The sequence below is a fragment of the Capra hircus genome (assembly GCF_001704415.2).
Source record: "Capra hircus breed San Clemente chromosome X unlocalized genomic scaffold, ASM170441v1, whole genome shotgun sequence".
Taxonomy (NCBI): Eukaryota; Metazoa; Chordata; class Mammalia; order Artiodactyla; family Bovidae; genus Capra; species Capra hircus.
In genome coordinates this window covers 22,856,851-22,884,034 of record NW_017189516.1, presented here as the reverse complement: position 1 = coordinate 22,884,034, position 27,184 = coordinate 22,856,851, and the positions used below count along the sequence as shown (strand labels likewise).

Below are 27,184 nucleotides of genomic sequence, written 5' to 3'. Positions count from 1 at the left end.
ACCCCATGAATCACAGCACGCCAGGCCTCCCTGTCCATCACCAACTCATGGATTTCACTCAGACTCACGTCCATCGAGTCAGTGATGCCATTCAGCGATCTCATCCTCCGTTGTCCCCTTCTCCTCCTGCCCCCAATCCCTCCCAGCATCAGAGTCTTTTCCAATGAATCAACTCTTCGAATGCGGCGGCCAAAGTACTGGAGCTTCAGCTTTAGCATCATTCCTTCCAAAGAAATCCCAGGGCTGATCTCCTTCAGAATGAACTGGTTGGATCTCCTTGCAGTCCAAGGGACTCTCAAGAGGCTTCTCCAGCACCACAGTTCAAAAGCATCAATTCTTCGGCACTCAGCCTTCTTCACAGTCCAGCTCTCACATCCATACATGACTACTGGAAAAACCATAGCCTTGACTAGACGGACCTTAGTCGGCAAAGTAATATCTCTGCTTTTGAATACACTATCTAGGTTGGTCATAACTTTTCTTCCAAGGAGTAAGAGTCTTTTAATTTCATGGCTGCAGTCACCATCTGCAGTGATTTTGGAGCCCAAAAAAATAAAGTCTGACACTGTTTCCACTGTTTCCCCATCTATTTCCCATGAAGTGATGGGACCAGATGCCATGATCTTCGTTTTCTGAATGTTGAGCTTTAAGCCAACTTTTTCACTCTCCACTTTCAGTGTCATCAAGAGGCTTTTTAGTTCCTCTTCACTTTCTGCCATAAGGGTGGTGTCATCTGCATATCTGAGGTTATTGATATTTCTCCTGGCAATCTTGATTCCAGCTTGTGTTTCTTCCAGTCCAGCGTTTCTCATGATGTACTCTGCATATAAGTTAAATAAGCAGGATGACAATATATAGCTCTGACGTACTCCTTTTCCTATTTGGAACCAGTCTGTTGTTCCATGTCCAGTTCTAACTGCTGCTTTCTGACCTGCATACAGATTTCTCAGAGGTAATTCCAAAGAAAGGCAATGCCAAAGAATGCTCAAACTACCACACAATTGCACTCATCTCATATGCTAGTAAAGTAATGCTCAAAATTCTTCAAGCCAGGCTTCAGCAATACATGAATCGTGAACTTCCTGATGTTCAAGCTGGTTTTAGAAAAGGCAGAGGAACCAGAGATCAAATTGCCAACATCTGCTGGATCACGGAAAAAGCAAGAGAGTTCCAGAAAAACATCTATTTCTGCTTTATTGATTATGCCAACGCCTTTGACTGTGTGGATCACAATAAACTGTGGAAAATTCTGAAAGAGATGGGAATCATTTCCCCTTACTTTAGGCAAATTGTATATTCTCTGAGCCTCATTTTCCTCATCTATAATAGAAGAAACAAATAATACCTACTAAAAAGATGATGATATAATGAATTTGAAAGTTCTATATGGAGTAAAACATTTGGTTAAAAAGAGATTAACTAGTATAGTAGAAAAATGAAGATTCTACTTATTCAAATTCTCCCCATCCCACCCCTAGTATTCTGAATGAGATCATATCTAAGTAGCAAGTGGAAGTCTCTAAAGGTAATGAGTCATTTATGTATTAAATGTCAAAAAGTTAGTCCTGGTTCCCACTTCTCTAAAGCAGAGTGGGGAAAAGGGGCTGAACACCACTGGTTGCCACTTCATCATGAGATGTTAAATGTTTCTGTATAGCTGTTCTTATTTCTGGAGGTGCTAAGACTAATTGATTCTTCCACTATCCCCAGCAACTTCTGCAAAAGGAAACTTGCACTCAGCCCCAAAGGCTCACTCTCCCACCTCCACACATACAACCAATTTATACAGTACAAAGAAAGTCACTTAAGCAGGAGTACCAGTCCTCCAAATCACAGCAAACAGCAGTTTAGGCTCATTTTATGACATTATCTGGTTGGGACCTCACAACAGCCAAAGAAGGCTAGCAAGGGGTGGAGGGTAATCAATCATTCCCACTTTACATAAGGGGAACACTCTGGTTCTCAGAAGGAAAGAGACTTCCCTCAGCTCTCACTGCTTCATGGTAGAATAGAAAGAACCAAGAATTAAAAGCCAGAAAACTCAGTTCTGGGGACAGTACTTTCGAGTCCATAAAGTTCTATACGTTTAGGATTTTTGTTTTTTTTATTTTTTTTATTTTTTTTTCGTGTCATTTTATTTTATTTATTTATTTTTTTAATTTTAAAATCTTTAATTCTTACATGCAAAACTATCATACCAGGGCCAGGCCTAGAACCCAAATTTCTTGTCCTCCAGATCAGAACTCTTACTACACTGATAGAAAAGAGAACAGCAAATAAGGATTAAGAAAAATTATCCCCCCCCCAAGCCTAACTGCAGCTTACATTGAAATGGAAATTCACAGCTTCTTAAATAAGCCTTTTATCACATTTCAACCTCATGGCAAACTTGTGAGAGAAGCACAGCCAGAAATAGGAAATTAAAATTTTAACTGCCCCTATGTATACTTCTTCTCCCTCTTCCCTGCTGTATTTTTTCTCTTTAGCACTTAGAACATACTATATGCTTTATGTAATAATTTGCTTACCATGTATCTGCCGTACTAGAAAATTTGTTCCACAAGAATAGGATTTTGTCTGATTTGTTCATAATTCGGTGCCTAAGACAGTGTCTGGTACATAATAGATGCTCAATATGTATTATTGAATAAGTGAATGAAGGAATGGGAGGGCAGTGTGCATGTGTGTGGGGGAGAGAGAGAGAAAGAAAGAGAGGGATAAAATGGCCCCATTTTGCATATTAGTAAACTAGTATCCAAAGGAGTTAAGCAATTTTCTCAGGAAGGACTTCTGGAGCTTCCCATTTCAGCCTGTATCCCTCACCTAACAGCCTGGCTGGTTCAGGGGCATTTCACCTGGGCCAAAGAAAATATTTATCACAAATTCCTCTGCCTTTTCTAGGGCCAGCTCTAGGCATGGTTGACTATAAGCAGTCTAAGAATCTTTTCCTTCATGAGTTCACTCATCCATTCCACAAATATTCATAGGAGTGCCTGCTCTGTACACAAAAGGCATTCTGCCAGGCCTCATTGACCTTTACACAGCCAAGTACATATGTCTCACAAACATTCAAATGACTTCCCTCAGTTTTCACAATCTCTAGAATTTATAACAGTGAAGGAGGAAGGAGCAAAAGTTATTTGAGTTCTCAGCATGTGGCCTAAGAGCTCTGTTCTCTTCCAGAACCTACCTGGTGATTTCACATCTACCTTATAGAACTGTTGGGAAGAGTAAACTAGATACACATGCGAAACAGAGCAGTGCAGTGCCTGTCACAAGATGAACACTGGCTTTGTAAAGGTTAGCCCTTATTCTCAGCCCAGAGGAAATGGCAACCCACTCCAGTATTCTTGCCTGGAGAATCCCAGGGACAGAGGAACCTGCTGGGCTGCTGTCTGGGGTCGCACAGAGTTGGACACAACTGAAGCAACTTAGCAGCAGCAGCATTCTCAAGCCCTACTGCATTCATGATCTTATTACTGGTACCCCTTACCACTAGAATGAAGGAAGCCAGGCAAACATCCACTCCTGGCAAGCGGGGTGAGTAACGCTCAAGGTCTAATCCTGGCTTTGTTTAAAGATCAGTTCAGTTTGGTTCAGTCACTCAGTCATGTCTGACTCTTTGTGACCCCATGATCCACAGCATGCCAGGCCTCCCTGTCCATCACCAACTTCCAGACTCCACCCAAACCCATGTCCCTTGAGTCAGTGATGCCATCCAACCATCGCATCCTCTGTCATCCTCTTCTCCTCCTGCCCTCAATCTTTCCCAGCATCAGGGTCTTTTCAAATGAGTCACCTCTTCACATTAGGTGGCCAAAGTATTGGAGTTTCAGCTTCAACATCAGTCCTTCCAATGAACATCCAAGACTGATCTCCTTTAGGATGGACTGGTTGTATCTCCTCGCAGTCCAAGGGACTCTCAAGAGTCTTTTCCAACGCCACAGTTCAAAAGCATCAATTTTTCAGCACTCAGCTTTCTTTATAGTCCAACTCTCACATCAATACATGACCACTGAAAAAAACATAGCCTTGACTAGACGGACCTTTGTTGGGTAAGTAATGTCTCTGCTTTTTAATATGCTGTCTAGGTTGGTCACAACTTTCCTTCCAAGAAGTAAGCATCTTTTAATTTCATGGGTGCAATCACCATCTGCAGTGATTTTGGAGCCCAGAAAAATAAAGTCAGCCACTGTTTCCACTGTTTCCCCATCTATTTGCCATGAAATGATGGGACCGGATGCCATGATCTTCGTTTTCTGAATGTTGAGCTTTAAGCCAACTTTTTCACTCTCCTCTTTCATCAAGAGGAAAAGAAGATATGTCATCTCTCCCAGTCTCAGTTTCCCCAGCTTTAAAGTATGAAGACTGTTGTGATGCCTACATAAATGAATGTATGTGAAGGAGCTTTGGAAATGCAAATTACCCCAAAAATGTGAGATTATTATTGCATTAAAATAATAAAGATGATCATTATTTGAACTCTTGATATGTGAAATACACTGTTTCAAGTGCTTTACATAATTTCATCTTCACAATAGTACCAATGACCAATGACGACTATCATTCTAGTTTCATAGATAATGTGTGATGGTTAATTGTATGCATCAATTTGTCTGAGCTATGATGCTCAGATATTTGGTCAAACATTATTCTGGATATTTCTGTGAAGGTATTCTTTTAGGTGACATCAACATTTAAATCTGTGGGCTGTGGGTGAAGCAGATCATACTTCACAGTGTGGGTGGGCCTCAGTTGAAGGTCTTAATAAAACAGAGACTGAACTCCCTCTAACAAGAAGGAATTCTGCTAGCAGACTGTCTTCAGACTCAGACTGCAACTTTTCTCAGCTTGCCGGCCTACCCTACAGATTTTGGGTTTGGATCTCCACAATCACAGGAGCCAATTATTTACACCCGTGGAGGATTTATTTTGATGTATGGCAAAACCAATACGGTATTGTAAAGCAAAATAAAGTAAAAATAAAAATTAAATAAAATAAAATCTCTCTCTCTCTCTCACCTTCTGTGTATGTGTGTTTATTTATTTATAAAGTTGACCTTTAAACAATGGAACGGTTAAGGGTGCTGAGCAATAACACAGTTGAAAATCCATGTATAACTTACAGACAGCCCCCCATATCCATAGTTTCACATCATGTAGTACTGCAGTCTATATTTTGGTGAAAAAATGCACATGTAAGTGGACCCACTCAGTTCAAACCTGTGTTGTTCAAGAGCCAACTGTGTGTGTGTGTGTGCACGTGTGCATATATATCCTGTTGGTACTGTTTCTCTGGAGAACCTTGATTAATACATAAGGAAACTGGAGCTTAGGATGGTTAAATCCTTTGCCCCAAATCACATAACTAGTCAGTGACAGAGCCAGAAACCTAGAGGTTTTCTTTCACATTTCCTCCCTATACTATACTTCTCACTCAATCCAGTATCAATTTTCATTGATTCTATCTTCAAAATTATGTCCAATCTGCCCTATTCTCAGCTTCAATGACTGTATTCTGCAGCAGTTTCTTAACTGGGCTTGACTTCTCCACTTTCACTCTCCTCAATCTAGTCTCTATAGCCTGAAAAAGTCAATTTCTCATATCACAAAGCAGATTCCATTATTCCACAAATTCAAATGCTTCCTACTGTACTTATAATAAATAGCACTTGTTAGTGTCCAGCACTATCACACACAATGTTAGCATAACTCAATCTTTACAATAACAGTATGGATAAACCATTATTATCCTCATTTTTCAGAGGCCATAATTGAGGCACTGAAAGGTTAGGTAACATGTTCAAGGTCACTAAACTAATAACTGGCAGAGTAAGAATTTGAACCTAGGCAGTCTGGTTGAACATGCTATTAAACACAGAACCATACTTTCTTTGAGTATAGTGATATATACCTTCCCTGGGCTTGCAAGCTCCCTGGGCCTACAAGATCCTGTGTAATCTGGTCCCTGCCTGACTTTCTAACTTTTATCATGCCACTTGTCTCCCTTTCTGACTGTGCTCCAGCCAAATGTGCCTTCTTTCTATCCTTTGAGCATACGAAACTATCTCAACCTTAAAGGACTTTACACACACAATTCCTGCTGCCTCTCCCAGACTCCCCACAAACTTCACTATCTCATTCTTTATTTTTTATTATAATGCAAGTTTGTTAAGATTTTTCTCCAAATCTCTACATAGCTTACTCAACTTGAATGCCATTTCCCTTGTATGCCACACAGGCACTTTGACAGAATATTTCTTCATGGCAACAGTACTTCTTAGAGCTAGCTGAATGCATTCATTTTCTGCCACTGCTTGGTTTTCATTATTGAATAGCTTAATCACTCGCAGGACTAGTCACATTCTCTCTCTCTCTCTCACACACACACTTACACACACAACTACCCCCCTACACAACTACCCCCCACACACACACACACCAAAAACAGCCTGATGAGCAAACTTCTCAAAACAGTAGGTTCCTAAGAAGTTTCTCTCATCATGTCATGGGACTGTTTGGGGGCCTTTTTGTCTCTCCTCAAGCAGAGAATTCAGGAAGCCTTGGGCTGGGGTGGGAGGGATAGTTATTTGTGAATGAAATTCCTGTTGGATCTCTTGGCACTCAGAGAAGAGTAAAGTGTCTCATCTTCTGAGAGCTGAATTCAGGGTAGTAGGAAAGATCATATTCTTCCTACCCACATGTGTATCCCTTCTGTCTTATCAATAATAATAATTTTCCCCTATGGGTAGAGAGCAACAAAATTTACACAGCTCCTTCTTATCTATTCATACATATGATTTTCACAGAAAACTGGAAAGATAAGTTAGGCTATGTGTTGATTAATTTTATGTATTAACTTGACTGGGCCATAGCAATGCTAGACATCTGGTCAAAGATTATTCTGGGTGTTTCTTTATTATTTTTAATAGGAATATAACTAGATATGTGGATTCTTTTCCAGGTTATATGATATATGATAGCAGAGAATTTCTTTTTAGATCAGTGTCAATTCATAGTAGCCTGTATAATTTTGTTGAATTAATTAAGAAACTCAATAGCATCTATGAGATAAGGTACTTTGCCCCATTTGACAGATGAGAATACTGAGAATAAAAGAGGTTTGACAACTGTCAAGTGTTTCAGAGTTGAGAAGTATGAAAGCCAGGCCCTTCAATGTCAGACTTGTGATTCTGAGATCAGTACCTCGATCCCTCCACTCGAGGTACTATCTAACCTAGCACAAACTGACATTGCAGATACAAGCTATGAATAAATATACTGAACAATTTACCATCAAAAGTGAGCTCATATTTTTTTCTTTTTTAACATTGTCTACTGAGACAGATTTTATTCTGTAAATGACAACTGATGTTTTATGTTCAAGGACCTTTGTATAACATGTGACACTTTCAATCAGTTCAATAGTCGAGTGTTCAGCAAAGAAATCTGACTGTAATGAAAAGCTCAATATGAATTTCCAGGGCTTTGAAAATGAAAGAACAAGGAGCAATGACCTTTCAACCAGCCACATTATAGAATGGTAGCTAAATATGCACTCTTATCTTTTCATAATGGACCACTAGTTAAATTTTACCCAACATTTACTTCTAGGAATCTGAGAATCTCAGATCTGGAAGGATTTTGGTAATCATTAATAGCCCCATTTAACTGGTGAGAAAACTGAGGTTCAAAGCACTCCTATTAAACAGCAGAGCCAAGATTAGAAGTTTCTTGCTTTCCAGGCTATAACAGAATTTACTACTCTTATCTCTTGAATTTTGGGAGTATCTTTTCTTTTTTTCTTTTTAATTGAAATATAGCTGAATATGTGGATTCTTTTCCAAGTTACACTCAGTTTGTGGTCTTGGATAAAGTACCCTCTCTATCTGAGGCTCAGTTTTCACAATCTACAAAATGAGTGGCATGAAAAAAATTTTTGTGTGGGAAGTAGGGAGAACACAGGGAAAGTAAAACCTTTTTCCAAAGCTGTAAGCAACAACCTCAGAGAAGGCAATGGCACCCCACACTTGCCTTGAAAATCCAATGGATGGAGGAGCCTGGTAGGCTGCAGTCCATGGGGTCGCTAAGAGTCAGACATGACTGAGCGACTTCACTTTCATTTTTCACTTTCATGCATTGGAGAAGGAAATGGCAACCCACTCCAGTGTTCTTGCCTGGAGTGTCCCAGGGACGGGGTAGCCTGGTGGGCTGCCATCTATGGGGTAGCACACAGTCGGACATGACTGAAGCGACTTAGCAGCAGCAGCAGCAGCAAGCAACAATCTAACACATAAAGCAAAAACCTAGGTGCTCTGGATAAATCAAAAGTAGGAGATCCAAACTTTCTCTTGCCCCTGTCTATCCCCTTCCTGTGAGGAACTGCCATGGCAACCCTAGGGTTCTGAGGCAGAGAGTCTATAATCCTTTTGTATAAACAGCCAAATACTAAACATTTCAGGCTTTTCAGGCCATATCGTTTCTGTCAATGCTACTCAAATCTGTGTACCGTGAAGGCATAGTGAGCTTGACTGTGCTCCAATAAAACTTTCAGTTCAGTTCAGTTGCTCAGTCGTGTCTGACTCTTTGAGACCCCATGAATTGCAGCACGCCAGGCCTCCCTTTCCATCACCAATAAAACTTCAGGGACTCTGAAATTAGAATTTCATATAAATTTCCATGTAATTTCATGTATGTGTGTCACAAAATATTCTTCTTTCAATTTTTCCCAACTATTTAGAAATGTAAAAGCCATTCTTAGTCTGAGGGCTGGATTTGACCGTTAGGCTGTAACTTGCTGACCCTTGATCTAAAGAGTTGAGCTAAATTATACCCAATATCAACCAGATTGGACATTATAGCTGAGACAGTCCAGAAGCAACTTAAGCAGTATAGAAAGTAAAGCCCAAAATTATATTGTTGCCATGGAAATTCCAGAAAGTAGATAACACAGTACATTGGGTCTGCTCAAGAGTAGGGGACCACAAAAAGGAGAAGGCTCAAATTCTGATCCTACTCCTCACTTTCCCAGGCTGATCTGCATTTCAGACTACTTGGCAATTCATCTACTGTCAGAACTTCAACTGTAACCAATGCCTCGCAATCCTTCTGTGAGCTCAATGTGTAGATCACAAACTGCCTGTTAGCTATCTTCCATTTGAGGCTGTTTGAACATCTTAGACTTAACGTAGCTCAGACTGTATTAGTCATCTCCCCTCTCTACCCTCTCTAAATACTGCTCCTCATTTTGTATTCCCGATCTCTGTGAAGGATATTACCATCCACTTGGTCTCACAAAAAGACTGTCACTAAAGGGACGTAATGGAGTGCTAGAATACATCAAGTCTTGATTGATCCTTCACCCAATTGATGGCAGCATTTTTACTATTGGCCACATTTTAGCTGTTGGTCACATCTATTAGGTTGTAGCTTATAGTCCAAAGCTGAGTTCAAGCCCTAAATCTCTGCATTTCTACACTGATAGGCATACATGTGGGTTAACTGTGACAATAACTGTAGGTTGTCTCCCAATGGCCCCTTATTCCTTTGTATCAGAAAACTTTTCCCTGATTGTTAGCTGTGCACATAACAAGCCAGTTTATATGACTACATTTCCAAGTTTCCCTTGCAGCTGGAAGTGTCCATGTGACTTAGTTCTGACCAATTAGATTTAAAGTGAAAGTGAGGTCGCTCAGTCGTGTCAGACTCTTTGCGACCCGTGGACTGTAGCCCACCAAGCTCCTCTGTCCGTGGGATTCTCCAGGCAAGAAAACTGGAGTGGGTTGCCATTTCCTTCTCCAGGGGATCTTCCCGACCCAGGGATCGAACCCAGGTCTCCCACATTGCAGGCAGATGCTTTAACCTCTGCACCACCAGGGAAGCCCTAGTTAGATTTAAGGAGAAGTGTTAAATAGAATTTCATGGAAAGTTTCTTTTAAAAAGGAGGGTCAAGTCCTTTTCCTCCTCTTTTATGCTTCCTCATACCTAAAATGTGGATATTGATAAATGTTCTGGAGCTTCAACACCTATCTTGGATCATGGAGCAACCTCCAGAATAAAAGCAAAATGCTAAGGATGGTGGAGCAGAGAAGTCCCCAAAGACTTCCTAAAGCTACCATATTGGCCCTGATATGCCTATATTCTGACCTATTTTATGTGAAGGAATGAAATCTGCATGTTTTAAGCCACTGTGAATAGATTCCTATTATTCATAGCAGAAATAAATCAGCCATTAAACTTACCAGTTGCCACTCTATCTTGCTTATGCAGAGATTTCCACCAACTCAAATGCTGTGGCTTTTATATTGGCAACATGAAATTTGTCATGGAATTAGTTCAAGAATCCGTAGTCTCCAAAGCAGTGGCATGCCAAGAGTGGAACAACAGGAGTAGACAATCCTTAGTGCAGGTAATGAAAGAGTACACTACCTATAGATTATTTTAAGACTAAAAGTAAAAGTGTACTTTTATTATCACTATGCAGCACCAATTTTAAATAATCTCAGTAACAGAATATTCCTCCTTGAAAAAAATCTTTCATTGGTCAAAACGCTAAACAACTATTGTTATTACTGAGTTTTAGTAATATATACATACAGTTTCAAAGCAACTTTTATTACTTATCCTTTAATAATATTGTATTGTACATGGAAGTTGATTCAGAGTTGATTCAGCTGATTCCAGTTGTACGCTTGCCACCCCTAACATGCACACAGATTTTACATGTGTTCCTTTAGTTCATTTTACTTTGAAAAGGTTTGTGTGCATGGGTGCTAAGTCATTTCTGTCATATCCAGCTCTTTGTGACCCTATGGACTCCTAGAGGACCCCTCCAGGCTCCTCTGTCCATGGGATTCTCCAGGCAAGAATACGGGAATGGGTTGCCATGCCCTGCTCCAGGGGATTTTCCCCACTCGGGGATCAAACCCATGTCTCTCACATCTACTGCATTGACAGGTGAGTTCTTTATCACTAGTGCCACCTGAGAAGCCTAGAATAAGGAACATTCAAAGTAGCTTTGGGTGCATTTCATGTCTGCAGATCCCTGTGGGACTAAATGTTCCAGAATTTAAATAGCAGATGTGAAGTAAACAAAGATAGCACAATAATTGTAGTCAAAGATACAATGTAAGTTATTTCAATTCTGTCATTTGTGACCAATTAGAGTTTTTACTTGTGTTTAAAATATAGAACAGAGAAAACAATACAAACTATAGAGTGTAGTACTTTTGTTCAATAAGTACAGATTTTAAATCAAATATGAGATGTTACTGAATTTGAATATATTTAAAATTGAATTATTCTTTTTCATTGTTAATTATTTGAAAACTAAAAAACAAATCAATAAAATAATTATTAGAACTGATTATTACACGATTACTGAAAATAATTTTGTCACATAGAGAAGAGTATTAAAAATGATCCATTCCAGATGTTCCATATGTTAAGTGTATCATATCTCCAAAATACTAATAATATACTTAATATTTTCCAGAATCCCAGAAAGCAAAAGACTGATTCATTGATAATCCATACAGAATCAACCCTTAGTTAGCCCACTAGAGGCCAGGAGCCCAAAGAAGATCATTTGATCATTGACTTAGACACAAAATTCCCTTGCATGCATCTACCCACTCTGTGTTCATTCTAGCTCCACATTCAGCCATCTGAGATTTGGATGACTGGCTAGAAAGGAGAAAGATACAGATCATCTATAATGCTCAGTACAGTCCTTTCATACAGATTATCATCACCCTGGCCCAAGCCACCATCACCTCTAACCTGAACTATTACAAGAGCCACCTCACAGCTCTTTGCTCCACTACAATGTATTATCCTCTTAAAACTTAAGTCAGATTAAGTCCCTCATCTGTTTGAAACCTTCCAAAAATTACCCATCTCACTCAGATTAAATGTCCCCAGGACAGTGGCCTCCTTGTGTTCCTTAAACAAACCAAATGTGCTCTCTCTCTCTTTCTCTGGCTGTTTTTTCATCCATTTCACCTAAATATCCCCACAGACCTTGTTCCTTCATTTCCTTCACATATCCACTCAAATGTTTCTTAGTTAGAGAGGTTCGACTGACATCTAATACATTATTCCAACTCTATCTCTATTCTCATACTAGGTTTCCTTTTTCTTCTTAGAGCTAAGCCCCTTCTGACATATTGCATAGTTATTTGTGCAATTGTTTAGTGAGCCCCTTCAACCCCTTGAATGTACGATATATGATAGCAGAGAATTTCTTTTTGTTCACTGCTACCTCCAATAACTAGATCAGCATCAATTCATAGTAGCCTCTATATTTTTGTTGAAATAATTAAGAAACTCAATAGCATCTATGAGATAAGGTACTTTGCCCCATTTGATGGATGAGAATACTGAGAATGAAAGAGGTTTGACAACTGTCAAGTGTTTCAGAGTTGAGAAGTATGAAAGCCAGGCCCTTCAATGTCAGACTTGTGATTCTGAGATCAGTGTTCCCTCCACTCGAAGTACTGTCTAACCTAGCACAAACTGACATTGCAGATACAAGCTATGAATAAATATACTGAACAATTTATCATCAAAAGTGAGCTCATATTTTTTTCTTTTTTAACATTGTCTACTGAGACAGATTTTATTCTGTAAATGACAACTGATGTTTTATGTTCAAGGACCTTTGTATAACATGTGACACTTTCAATCAGTTCAATAGTCGAGTGTTCAGCAAAGAAATCTGACTGTAATGAAAAGCTCAATATGAATTTCCAGGGCTTTGAAAATGAAAGAACAAGGAGCAATGACCTTTCAACCAGCCACATTATAGAATGGTAGCTAAATATGCACTCTTATCTTTTCATAATGGACCACTAGTTAAATTTTACCCAACATTTACTTCTAGGAATCTGAGAATCTCAGATCTGGAAGGATTTTGGTAATCATTAATAGCCCCATTTAACTGGTGAGAAAACTGAGGTTCAAAGCACTCCTATTAAACAGCAGAGCCAAGATTAGAAGTTTCTTGCTTTCCAGGCTATAATGGAATTTACTACTCCTATCACTTGAATTCTGGCAAACAGTTAAATAAATGCTTTCATCATACAATATTCACTACTTCAGTCCCCTAAAAATATTATGTGATTTCTCCATCAATCTTCAATTACATAGTTTCCACAAGGTTTCTGTTACCCTCTCTTCTTTCTCATACACAATTAGCAAAACTTCAGATTTCTCTATTAACTTAATCTGTTATCAATGGGTGGCTCTGGATCCCTACGCTATAATATACTTAGAGGAGGAGGGAAGTATCTCCTTGACTCAGCTTCCAGAAATACTAGGACTTTCTTTTCTTTCTTTTTTTTTTTTTTTGGCAAATTTCATGGCATTCGTTCATTATGAAAGAAGTCCTTTACCAAGATCATGATTCTCTGTTCCTTTCTGCCTTCCTCAGCACCATTTGATGATTCTGTGGAGCAGTGGAGAGGGACACTGACAGAATCAGGAGACTCCTGTGCTGGACTGAGCTCTACCTTCATGGAGCTGTGTGGCCCTGGGCAAGTCTCTCCCACTCTCTGGATCACAACTTTCCTGGATGGACAACATGGGTCTGAAGGTCTTTTCCTGTTCTATTGCTTTCTGGTTCTACAAACATTTGAAATATCCTTATGGGACCCCACAGAAAGAGGAAGATCTGAGAAGAGTCTCTTAAAGCCCTGGCAAATACAGACTGAATGACTTCAAGAACCACTGAAACAGAGGTCTGAGGAAACTCCTCTGAACACAGTCTTAGCCCACACCAGATTTACGCCTCCCTTCCAGAATGGAAACAAAAACGGAGTTAAATATCCGTTTTTTCCCAAAAGCTTCAGGCTACCTTCCTTCAGCTGCAAGTTATGGATAGCAGTGGGGAACTGTAGGCTGGCATTGCCATCAGTGCCTGCTGACCCAACCTGACTACCCTCCAAGACTCTCTTGATTCCTCCCAGCTGAAGACAAAGGCATGGTGGTCTCCCATGACTTGAGCTACCCCTCGCTGAGTCAGAGAGTCATCAGGATGAAGCCACCACTTCCTCTCTGCAAAGGAAGTCATTCCAAGGTCTCCAGGTAGAGAAGGGAACATAATAGCATACAGTGAACTGTTGGGAGGATGATAGTAAACACACACACAAGCACACACTCCTTGGATGGGGGTGGCAGAGAGAATTCTAACCGAATGGGGCCAGACCCATTTCCAGAATGGCAGGTTCTGTAGCCTCTCCTTGGCAAAGCCTCAAGTGTGGACAGGGTGACCCCAGCCTAGGCAAGGAAAGGCTTCAGGACTCCCCCAGGCACCTTCTCTGAGAGGGGCTCTCTGGCTCTCCCAGTAAGGGGATACACACAGCCTATTTGGGGGACCATGCAGTTCTCCCATACTGCCCCCTCCACAATCCCAGGCTTTGTAACTTCCCCCTCTTTCCCAACCCCGTGCCACCCTCCACCCTCGCCACCCGCCCCCGGCCAATCCTCTCTCCTGAGAGACTCACTGCTCCCAGAGAGTCCCTCTACCCACCCCCTTGCCTCTCTGGTTTGCTAGGTGACCCCCCACCCCCCCGCCACACACACACACACACACACACACACTCCTATCCCACTCCCACTCCGGGGTGGTAAGAAAGGGGACGGAGAAGGGAGGGGGCTTTCCTCACAGGCAGGCGAGCAAAGACTCCTAAAATGGCCACAGCAAGCTTGCTGGTATCTCAAGGACAGCGGAGAGGGCTCTGTGCCGAAGCTAGGGGGCTCACTGCATGGCGGCTGGTGAAGGAACTGGGGGTGGGGCTAGGGGACTGAGGCTGGGGAGGCTGCGGTTATGTTCACTCACCATTCCCGATCCGCCCCTTATCCACTGCATGGTGCTAATGAAGTCCGGCTTCTCCTCAAGGCCCTGGAGGCTGTTGCGGGTTGTTTCAGGCAGGCTGGGCTGGCAGGGCTGGAGCAAGCGAAAGCCCCAGCGCCCCCTCCCCCTCGTTTCCTTCACAGCCCTACAGCCCAATCCCCTCCTCTCTGGAACTCGCCTTCATTCAGCTTTTTCCATCCCTGCAGCAGGCTCTGCCTCTCTACCCTACAGCTCCCGAGGTGCTTGGCCTGGGGAGATGTGGGAGGGGGGGTTCCCACCGACCGCCTTTGTCCTTTGCCAAGGCTTGAGATCTGGGAGGCAGGGATGCAGGGAGATGATGTGGGTGAATAACCTCCGCCCGGGAGAAGGCAGCTGCCACCTCTGCCTGCCTCCGGCTGTACTGGAGTTAGATGCTGTTTACTGTGGGGCTCCCCAATTGTGTCGAGTCAGCGAAAAGTCCTTTCCAAAGTTGCCAGAGGTGTTGGGCCAGGCTTTGAAATAATAGGATTCTGCCCCCGTGAAGCCATGCCAACACTTGCTTTATCACTTTCACTTCTCAGAACAACCTTGTGGAGGCAGGCATTGGTATCTCCATATTACAGATAAATAAGTGGAGGTTTAGATGATGGAAGAGACCAACCTAAGGTCACATAAAAAAGATAGTCTCAAGTTTACCCTCTGCAGCTTTCCATGCTTCTTTTGCTATAATTCATACAAACACACACACACACACACACACACCCTCATGAATCTTCCTGACACCCTAAGGAATATAAAAGGTAGCTTGTTGATGGATGAATTTTCCATTTGCTTATTTTGCTGAGAATAAGTCAAATGAACATCAGCAAAACAGGCAAACGGAGAAACCACCCACCTCTTCGTGATGTCTCTAACTCTATGCAATTCAACCCAGACTGGCCCCTCTGCATCTGCTGGGAGTTGATGCTGTTGGTCACATTCATACCCATTATTATTGCATATAGTCTTACAATAACTTTGTGAGGAAGACATGACAGTGAGTGCTAATTAATTAGTCCCTCATTATAGATGTGAACATTGAAGACTAGAAAGTGAAAGATATTTGCCCATGGTAGCACAACCAAAGAAGGCAAGAATTCAAGGCTCCTGACCCACAGGGAGGTTCAAGCAAGAAAGAGATTACAAAAAGCAGAGATTGGGGTTACAGCAAGAAGGAATTAAAATATGACATCAGAAAGAAGTGCCTGAAGGTAATTGATATGAAGACATCACTGGCATACTCCACACACTACCTTACTGTCCTCTCCTTTCTAGCAAATTCTCCCCTCTTCATCCAAGGCATTGTTTTGGCCAAACAGCTGCCCTAATATCAAAATAACTGCCTTAATGAGTATTCAGTCCTGGGAGGGGTATAAGCAGAAGCTGAATTGTCCTTTGGCAAGGGATTCCTGAATCAAATGGGAACTTAGCCTGGGTGACCTTTCAACTTTCTTTCAAGTCTGATGGTTCAGTATTCAGAGATTCTACAATGTCTCCTCACTGTCTCATCTAGGGACCTTCATTCACAGTGAGGCTCTTGAATGCACCTCCCTGGCCAACCAGCCCATTCAAGCTCTCACGACTCTATAAAAATTTCTTTAAGTCCTGACACTAGGCACACAGCCTCTAGAAAGCTTTTCTGAAATACTCTTAAGACCTGATTTTATCACCTTTCATCTAACTTCTATAGTGCCACCTTTAGTTTTCTCAATTGAAAATAATCTTTTACTCACTGATTGTTATAGGCTGAATTGTGCAGTCCTCCCCTAAATTCGTATGTTGAAGTGCAAACCCCAGTGCCTCAGAATGTGACTGTATTTGAGGACAGGGTCTTTAACGAGGTAGTTAAGTAAAAATAAGATCATTGTATAGGCCCTACTCCAATATGTTTGGTGTCCTTACATGAAGAGGAAATCTGGACACGGGTGAAGACCATATGAAGACAAAGGAGAAGACAGCCATCTATAAGACAAGGAAAGAGGCCTTGGAAAAGACTACCTTGATCTTGGACTTTCTAGCCTTTGGATTTGTAAGAAAGTAAATTTATGTTATTTAAGCCACCCAGACTGCAGTACTTCATTATGGTAGTCCTGGCAAATTAATACACTAGTTATGTGTACATTTTTCTATTTAATGTCACTTAAGTGGAAATATAAGTTTTTGTTTGTTTGTTTGTTTGTTTCTTAAGTAGAGGCAATGAATTACTAACCTTGCTATCTCCTACAGTAGTGACTGGCACATAGGAGATATCCAATAAAATATGGATTTTTTTTAATGGATACATTCAGTCGACAATATTATTGAGGGGATATTTGTATACATATAGCTGATTTATTCACTGTACGGCATAACTAACACAACATTGTAAAGCAACTGTACTTCAATAAAAAAATAAATAAATAAAAAGACAAAACATAAAAAATATTATTGAGCTTCCTTGTTCCAGGCATTGGGATAGCTATTCAAGATACAAGACAAACTTCCTTACGGACTTTGTAATCTACTTGAAGTGGAGAAAAAATAAACAACATAAAAGTAAACAAACAAGGTAATGAAAGGTTGTGACACATGCTTTGAAGAAAATACACCAATTTGTGTGATAGTGAGAAGCCTTGGGATTATAGAAGTTGTCTATATCAATAAAGATCCAGTCAAGAAAATAAAAACCACTCTAGATATTTCTTCTGTAGGGTTTAATACAGAGAACAAATCACACTGTCAAAACGAAGAAACCAAATAGGGAATGGTGGGGCAAGCCAAAATGTAGCAACCATAGAAAACTGTTACCAGTTTTCTACCCATCTAGAGCTAGATGGGTAATGGGAAAAGGTAATGTTTGTCAGATGGAGAAGGCACTGGTGACCCACTCCAGTACCCTTGCCTGGAAACTTCCATGGACGGAGGAGCCTGGTAGGCTGCAGTCCGTGGGGTCGCGAAGAGTCAGACACGACTGAGTGACTTCACTTTCACTTTTCACTTTCATGCGTTGGAGAAGGGAATGGCAACCCACTCCAGTGTTCTTACCTGGAGAATCCCAGGGATGGGGTAGCCTGGTGGGCTGCCGTCTATGGGGTCGCACAGAGTTGGACACGACTGACCTGACTTAGCAGCAGCAGCAACATTGTCAGAACCCGGAAACTGGTATTAAATTGAAGCTAAAAGCATGGGGTGGTTGGCCTAATGGTGCAGGTGCCATGAATAGAGGAATTATCCCCAGAAGCTAGAGTCACTGAGGAGATAGAGCGACTTCCAGAATACACCTCTTTGAAGCAGGAGGTAAAGGAATACTCTTCCTCCTGTCCACCAGTCTCCCACAGGTGTCTTCCTTTGGACAAAACAAGTGAGACAGCAAGGGAATCTAAGAAATTTAGTTTGTAGGAGAAGAGGGAAGAATTGATTTGAGGGCAAATATTTCAGTGTTAATATATGACATGTGTGGAAGAACAGATGTTGATCCCATAGGCATAGACACTACCAAATCCAGTATGTCTGGAGTGCTATTTGCTTAATACATATGAACAGCTATAGGTGACAAAATGAGGTGGCACTAGTGGTAAAGAACCTGCCTGCCAATGCAGGAGACATTTAAGAGACACAGGTTAAATCCCTAGGTCAGGAAGATCCCTTGGAAAAGGGAATGGAAACCCACTCCAGTATTCCTGCCTAGAGAATCCTATGGACAGAGAAGCCTGGGGTCACAAAGAGTTGGACGCAACTGAAGCAACTTAGCAAGTACCCAATGTAGAAGGCTAGAGTATAAGCTCTGAGGCCAGAACTGCTTGAATTTAATTATTGACTTTGGTAATTACTCAGCCAGGTATTTAATGTTCTGCATCTCGATAGTTTTCTTATCTGTGAAATAAGGGTAATAATATTGTCTACTTCACTAGATTGTTTTGAACATTTGATAAATTTGTCCATAGAAAGAAAGTACTTAGCGCAAACCCTGGCAGCCAGTAAGTGTTCAGAAAAGGTCTGTGCCCCAGACCTCGCCTTTGAAGTCCTGTGATCTCCCAGAAGCCTATTTGGTACTTAACCTTGCATCAGCTCTCAGTGGACAAGTGCCAAATGCTGTCCTCTTTTCAGCCATGAGCAGCATGAGGAGAGAGACAATCATAGGTATGTCCCCAGCTACATTCTCTTTATTTGAGTCCATTGTGATTCAAGGAACTCAGAGGCAGGCTTCTGAGGGCAGAGCTACCAGGGCAAGTTAGCCACTGTCTACTGTGGCTGTGGCTTTGTGCAGAATAAAGAACTGAATTCACTACAGTTGGGTAACCTGGTTCAAGTGCCCAGCTTCTCTGCATCACATTTCTCAATTATCCAATGAATAAATTAATTGTCATTTATGTAATAGTCTTCAGTTCAGTTCAGTCACTCAGTTGTGTCTGACTCTTTGTGATTCCATGGACTGCAGCATGCCAAGCCTCCTTGTCCATCACCAACTCCCAGAGTTTACTCAAACTCGTGTCCATTGAGTCAGTGATGCCATCCAACCATCTCATGCTCTGTTGTCCCCTTCTCCCGCCTTCAGTCTTTCTGGTTGGATCTCCTTGCAGTCCAAGGGACTCTCAAGAGTCTTCTCCAACACCACAGTTCAAAAGCATCAATTATTCAGTGCTCAGGTTTCATTATGGTCCAACTCTCACATCCATACTTGACTACTGGAAAAACCATAGCCTTGACGAGGTGGACCTTTGTTGGCAAAGTAATGTCTCTGCTTTTTAATATGCTGTCTAGGTTGGTCATAACTTTTCTTGCAAGGAGTAAGCATCTTGTAATTTCATGGCTGCAGTCACCATCTGCAGTGATCTTAGAGCCCCAAAAACTAAAGTCTGTCATTGTTTCCACTGTTTCCCTATTTATTTGCCATGAAGTGATGGGACCAGATGCCATGATCTTTGTTTTCTGAATGTTGAGCTTTAAGCCAATTTTTTCATTCTTCTTTTTCACTTTCATCAAGAGGCTCTTTAGTTCTTCTTTGCTTTCTGCCATAGGGGTAGTGTCATCTGCATATCTGAGGTTAATGATATTTTTCCTGGAAATCTTGATTCCAGCTTGTGCTTCATCCAAATTGTAATAATCTTAATCACTTATGCATATATATCAAAGTTGGCAATGATCTCCAAGATTATCTTCTTCAACATTCTCATTTTCGAGATGATAACATGTTCAGTTCAGTTGCTCAGTAGTGTCCATCTCTTTGCGACCCCATGGACTACAGCAGGGCAAGAATCCCTATCGATTACCAGCTCCTGGATCTTGCTCACATTCATGTCCTTCGAGTCAGTGATGCCATCAAACCACTGCATCCTATATCTTCCCTTTCTCCTCTGCCTTCAATCTTTCCCAGCATCAGGGTGTTTGCCAATGACTCAGTTCTTCACATCAGGTGGCTAAAGAACTGGAGTTTCAGCTTCAGCGTCAGTCCTTCCAATGAATATTCAGGACTGATTTCCTTTAGAATGGACTGGTTGGATCTCCTTGCAGTCCAAGGGACTCTCAAGAGTCTTCTCCAACACCACAGTTCAAAAGCATTAATTCTTCAGTGCTCAGGTTTTGTTATGGTCCAGCTGACATCCATACATGTCTTTGGAAAAACAATAGCTTTGACTAAATGTAACTTGTGGGTAAAGTAATGAATTGTCTAGGCTGGTCATACCTTTTCTTCCAAGGAACAAGCATCTTTTAATTTCATGGCTGCAATCATTCATCTGCAGTGATTTTGGAGCCCAAGAAAAGTGTCTCGCTGTTTTGATTGTTTCCCCATCTATTTGCCATGAAGGGATGGGACCAGATGCCATGCCATGATCTTCATTTTTTTGATTGTTGAGTCTTAAGCCAGATTTTTCACTCTCCTCTTTCACTTTCATCAAGAGGCTCTTTAGTTTCTCTTCACTTTTTACCATAAGGGTGGTGTCATCTGCATATCTGAAGTTATTGATATTTCTCCCAGAAATCTTGATCCCAGCTTGTGCTTCAACCAGCCCAGCATTTTGCATGATGTACACTGCATATAAATTAAATAAGCAGGGTGACAATATACAGCCTTGACATACTCCTTTGACAATTTCGAATCAGTCCATTGTTTCATGTCTGGTTCTAACTCTTGCTTCTTGACCTGCATACAGATTTCTCAGGAGGCAGGTAAGGTCATCTGGTATTCCCATCTTGCTAAGAATTTCCCACTGTTTGTTGTGATCCACACAAAGTCTCTGGCATTGTAAATAAGGCAGAAATATATGTTCTTCTGGAAATCTCTTGCTTTTTCTCTGATCCAATGCATGTTGGCAATTTAATCTCTTGTTCATCTGCCTCTCCTAAATCCAGCTTGAACATCTGGAAGTTCTCTGCTGATGTACTGTTGAAGCCTCATTTGGAGAATATTGAGCCTTACTTTGCTAGCATGTGAGATGAGTGCAACTGTGTGGTAGTTTGAACATTCTTTGGCATTGCCTTTCTTTGGGATTGGAATGAAAAATTATTTTTTCAGTCTTGTGGCCACTGCTGAGTTTTCCAAATTTGCTGGCATATTGGCAGCACTTTCACAGCATCATCTTTCAGGATTTGAAATAGCTCAGCTGGAATTCCATCACCTACACTAGCTTTGTTCATAGTGATGCTTCCTAAGGCCCACTTGACTTCACATTCCAGGATGGCTGGCTCTAGATAAGTGATCATACCATCATAGTTATCTGAGTCATTAAGATCTTTTTTATACAGTTCTTCTGTATATTCTTGCCACCTCTTCTTAACATATTCTGCTTCTGTTAGGTCCATTCCATTTCTGTCCTTTATTGAGCCCATCTTTTCATGAAATATTCCCTTGGTATCTCTAATTTTCTTGAAGAGATCTCTAGTCTGTCCCATTCTATTATTTTCCTCTGTTTCTTTGCATTGATCACTGAGGAAGACTTTCTTAACTCTCCTTGCTATTCTTTGAAACTTTGCCTTCAGATGGGTTTATCTTTCCTTTTCTCCTTTGCCTTTCACTTCTCTTCTTTTCTCAGCTATTTGTAAGGCCTCCTCAGACAATCATTTTGCCTTTTTGTATTTCTTTTTCTTAGCGATGGTTTGATCATCACCTCCTGTACAATGTCATGAACCTCTGTCCATAGTTTCTCAGGCACTCTGTCTTTCAGATCTAATCCCTTGACTCTATTTGTCACTTCCACTGTATAATCATAAGGGATTTCATTTAGGTCATAACTGAATGGTCTAGTGATTTTTTCCTACTTCATTCAATTTAAGTCTGAATTTTGCAATAAGGTGTTCATGATATGAGCCACAGTCAGCTCCCAGTCTTGTTTTTGCTGACTGTATAGAGCTTCTCCATCTTCAGCTGCAAAGAATATAATCAGTCTGATTTTGATATTGCCCATCCGGTGATGTCCATGTAATCCCTTGTGTTGTTAGAAGAGGGTGTTTACTATGACCAGTGTGTTCTCTCCACAAAATTATGTTAGCCTTTGCCCTGTTTCAATTTGTACTCCAAGGCCAAACTTGCCTGTTATTGCAGGTATCTCTTGACTTCCTACGTCTGTATTCCAGTCCCCTATGATAAAAAGGAAATCTTTTTCTGGTGTTATTTCTAGAAATACTTCACAGAACTGTTTAACCTCAGCTTCTTTGGCATTAGTGGTTGAGGCATAGACTTGGATTGCTGTGATATGGAATGGTTTGCCTTGGAAACAGATCATTCTGTCATTTTTGAGATTGCACCCAAGTACTGCATTTTGGACTCTTCTGTTGACTATCAGGGCTACTCCACTTCTTCTAAGAGATGGTCATCTGAATTAAATTTGCCCATTCCGGTCCATTTTAGTTCACCGATTCCTAAGATGCCAATGCTCACTCTTGCCATCAGCTGTTTGAGCATTTCCAATTTACCTTGATTCATGGACCTAACATTCCAGGTTCCTATGTACTATTGTTCTTTTCAGCATTGGACTTTAGTTCCATCCCCAGTCACATCACAACTGGGCATTGTTTTCACTTTGGTTCCATCTCTTCATTCTTTCTGGAGTTATTTCTCCACTCTTCTCCAGGAGCCTACTGGGCACCTACCAACCTGGGGAGCTCATCTTCCAGTGTCATATCTTTTTACCTTTTCATACTGTTCATGGGATTCTCAAAGCAAGAATACAAAAGTGGTTTACCATTCCCATCCCCAGTGTAACACCTTTTGTCAGAACTCTCCATCATGACCCGTCTGTCTTGGGTGGCTCTGCTGCTGCTGCTGCTGCTAAGTCGCTTCAGTTGTGTCCGACTCTGTGCGACCCCATAGATGGCAGTCCACCAGGCTCCACCGTCCCTGTGATTCTCCAGGCAAGAACACTGAAGTGGGTTGCCATTCCCTTCTCCAATGCATGAAAGTGAAAAGTGAAAGTGAAGTCGCTCAGTTGTGTCTGACCCTCAGCGACCCCATGGACTGCAGCCTTCCAGGCTCCTCCATCCATGGGATTTTCCAGGCAAGAGTACTGGAGTGGGGTTCCATTGCCTTCTCCGTGGGTGGCTCTAGATGGCTCATATTGCTCATAGTTTCATTGAGTTAGACAATGCTGTGGTCTGTGTGATCTGTTTGGTTATTTTTCTGTGACTGACAATCAAATGTAGCCTCCAAGAATAAATGTGATTCCCAGAGTCACAGAGTAAGTTAATGGTTGAACTAAGACCTTTGATTCTTGACAGAGAGTGGAATGTGGCAGTGAAAAAGGATAAAAGTTAAATGTACACAACTACTATGATGCTAGTATTGAGAGTCCAATGCTCAAATCCACCTTATAACCTGTGACGTCTTTACATATATCACTTATCTTTTCTTGTTTATTCATTTGTAAATTCAATAAATATGGGTGCCTATGTGGCGGGCATAGTGTGTTAACCACTGATTATATAACAATGAACAAAACAGACACCATTCGTGCTTTCATTTCTACCCAATAAACAAGTAAATGAGGTAAATAAATATGTTAATACAGACGGTGACAAATGCTATGAGAGAAAGAAAGTGAAAGAATCAAGAGTAACTGTGAAGGAAGGCAGAATTTAGATTAAAAAGGTTTCTCCAAGGAAATGACATTTAAGATGAGGACTATAGCCTGAATATGAGTCAACCATGTAAACAGGTAGGGGGAAAGTATTCCAGGCATAGAAAACAGAAAGTGCAAATGATTCGACTTCCCAGGTGGCATTAGGGATAAAGAACCCACCTGCCATTGCAGGAAACACAAGGACATGCAGGTTCAATTCCTGAGTTGGGACGATCCCCTGGAAGAGGGCATGACAGCCCACTCCAGAATTCTTACCTGGAAAATCCCATGGACAGAGAAACATGGCAGGCTACACAGTCCATAGTGTTGCAAAGAGTCAAACATGACTGTAGCGACTTAGCATGCATGTGCACAGAGAGCCCCAGGAATTAGAAGCCCAGTGAGGCTGAAACATAGAAAGAAAGTAGAAGAGTGTAGGAGACATATTTGACAAAAACATGTCATATAAAACCTTTATTTTGAGAACAACAGGGAGAGAGGGGAGGGAATTGAGGGGTTTTAAGCAAGAGAATGAGTTGATCTGATTTACATTTGTATTGTAAAAGAACACTTAGGTTGTTAAATGATAAACAAATTGATAGAGAGACAATAGGTTGAAGCTGTTGTAGTCATCCAGGAGAAAGATGATGTATCTTGTGATGGAAAGGCAGTGAAGATGATGAACAGAGGTAAAAATATTTGAGATATATTTTAGAAGTAGAAACAACAGAACTTGGTGATGGGTTGTATGTAGAGTATGAAGCAACGAAAGGAGAAATTAAGGATGCCTTTAGGTTTCTGACTTGAAGAACTGGGTAGATGGTAGCACCATTTGCTGATATGAATAGACTAGAATAAACAGATCTGAAGAGGGGAGGAAATCAAGACTTCCATTTTTGATGTATTGAGTGTGAGCTATACTCTAGTCATATTGTCAGAAGAGATGTCAGAAAGACAATGGGGTATACAAGCCTAGAGCTCAGGAGCAAATATCTGCTGGGAAATATACATTTCAGAGTCATCTTCATGTAGACAGGATGAGATTGTCTAGAGAGAGAAGGTAGGTAGGAAAGGGTCCTTGACCCCCAAGAATTAGACTAATATTGAGTAGAGAGGGAGGGGTCAAAAATGGAGACTGAGAAGTAGTGGTCAGTAAAGTAGAAAGAAAACCAGAAGAAATCTTATTCAGATAAAAAAAGTTCTGAGAAATGACACTGAGAAGTTGAATGGATGATGATACTAATAGAGATATGACCATTGTATTGGTAAGACAGTAATAGCCATCGGTCTTAAGAAGAGTAGCTTCATTAGCACAAAGGTAACAGAAGTCATCCTGTAATGAACTGAGGAGTGAATGAGGGGGAAAAGAGTTAATGAAGGTAAAGAAGTTGGAAGAGCATAGATATCACTTTGAAAAGTTTTGCTCTGAAGGGAATAGGAAATAGGGTAATATTTGGAATGGTATGTGTGATCAAGGAAGTTGTTCCTTTTTAAAATTTAAATAAGAGTTTAAGAGCATGTTTATATGCTGATGAGGGTGAGAAGGAAAGGTTGATGACATAGGACCTTGCTACTTGAAGCATGGTCCACAGACCAACAGCCTTATCATCACCTGGACACTTGTTATAAACATAGAAACTCAGGCCCCATCCCAGACCTACTGGATCACTATCTACATTTAACTAGAAATCCAGGTGATTTGCATGTACTTAATTCTCAGAGGCACTGGTGCAGCAGAAGTGATACTTGCAGGAGCAAAGGCCTCAAGAAGGTGATAGGGAAAGGTCCAGAGCATAAGAGATGTTACTTGCTCTTGGCAGGAACAGAGCTACTTCTTATACTCTAGCAAGAAGGAAGAAAAAAAAATGTGCAAGGGTGCAAGTGCTTCTGAGCAAGTATGTAATAGTCCTCTAAGAGCAATGGTTCTCAGTCTCGGTTACACACTGGAATCATGAGAGGAGAGTTAAACAGGAAGTGTTGAGTGTCCAGCTGAGACTTGTGGTAAAGCAAAATTAGTCAGCTCAACTGTGGGACTATTTTTATTCAGTTTACCTTGCTGTTCAAGCACAAGTATAGAAAAGATAGGTGGTTGGTGAAATCTGGGGTAGATTTGCCAGGAAAACACAATTGGGAAAGAAATGGGAAATAGAGCTGAAAATTTTTGCAAGGAATTGAAAATAATAACAGACCAGGTAACCTAAGTTGGACAGAAAAGAAAAGACATGGGAAGGGATGACGAGTATGGGCTAAGGTCAATGGCATTATATATCTTGATGATGCGGAAAAATTGCTAGAGTAGACGTACCAGTGTAAGTGGGCTGGAAGAATAGGAAAGTGATCAGAGGGGAAATGCCTGATATTGAGATTCTGGAGGCAATTAATTTAGATATTTTCTATAACAAGACCAAAGATTACCACAGGGGTTTTCTGACTGAGGTGGGATGAAAGTGAGGCCAGGGTTGAAAAAGCCAACTACAGGAATATTGAGGTTAGACAGACCAGAGAAAGATGAAGACAAGTGATGATACAGGAGCTAAAGTCTTTAATGAATGAGGATGAATATCCAGAAAGATACTCTACCAGCTGACAATTATGCTTAAAGCACCTACTATGTGCCAAGTTTTGTTCTAGGTACTAAGGATACAGAAGTGAACAACACAGATTAGATCTCTATTCTCAGGAGCTTATATTATAATGAAGAGATTTAGATATTAAACTCCCAAAACAATAAGTAAATATTGTACTGAATAGTTATTATGAAAATAATAAACAGTTCAGGTCAGTTCAGTCACTCAGGCATGTCTAACTCTTTCTGACCCCATGAACCACAGCACGCCAGGCCTCCCTGTCCATCACTAACTCCTGGACTCCACCCAAACCCATGTCCATTGAGTCAGTGATGCCATCCAAACATCTCATCCTCTGTCGTCCCCTTCTCCTCCTGCCCTCAATCTTTCCCAGCATCAGGGTCTTTTCAAATGAGTCAGCTCTTCGCATCAGGTGGCCAAAGTATTGGAGTTTCAGCTTCAACATCAGGCCTTCCAATGAACACCCAGGACTGAGCTCCTCTAGGATGCACTGGTTGTATCTCCTCGCAGTCCAAGGGACACTCAAGAGTCTTCTCCAAAGCATCAAAAGCATCAATTCTTTGGCACTCGCTTTCTTTACAGTCCAACTTTCACATCCATATATGACCACTGGAAAAACCATAGCCTTGACTAGACGGACCTTTGTTGGCAAAGTAATGTCTCTGCTTTTGAATATGCTGTCTAGGTCGGTC

General features: G+C 41.2%; 1 protein-coding gene and 1 non-coding gene across 2 annotated transcripts in view; both read right to left on the bottom strand.

The window, feature by feature from the left end:
- ARHGEF9 (Cdc42 guanine nucleotide exchange factor 9) overlaps positions 1–15,250 on the bottom strand; it is a gene marked incomplete at its 3' end in the record, with an annotated part of 60,823 nt that extends 45,573 nt beyond the window's left edge. The window contains 1 exon segment of the mRNA XM_018043762.1: positions 14,840–15,250. Coding sequence (XP_017899251.1) covers positions 14,840–14,869 — 30 coding nt within the window.
- Positions 15,251–15,640: 390 nt separating this feature from the next.
- On the bottom strand, positions 15,641–15,734 carry MIR1468 (microRNA 1468). Its single transcript, NR_129593.1, has one exon. It is a non-coding gene; the product is annotated as a microRNA 1468 (primary transcript).
- Positions 15,735–27,184: the final 11,450 nt, after the last annotated feature.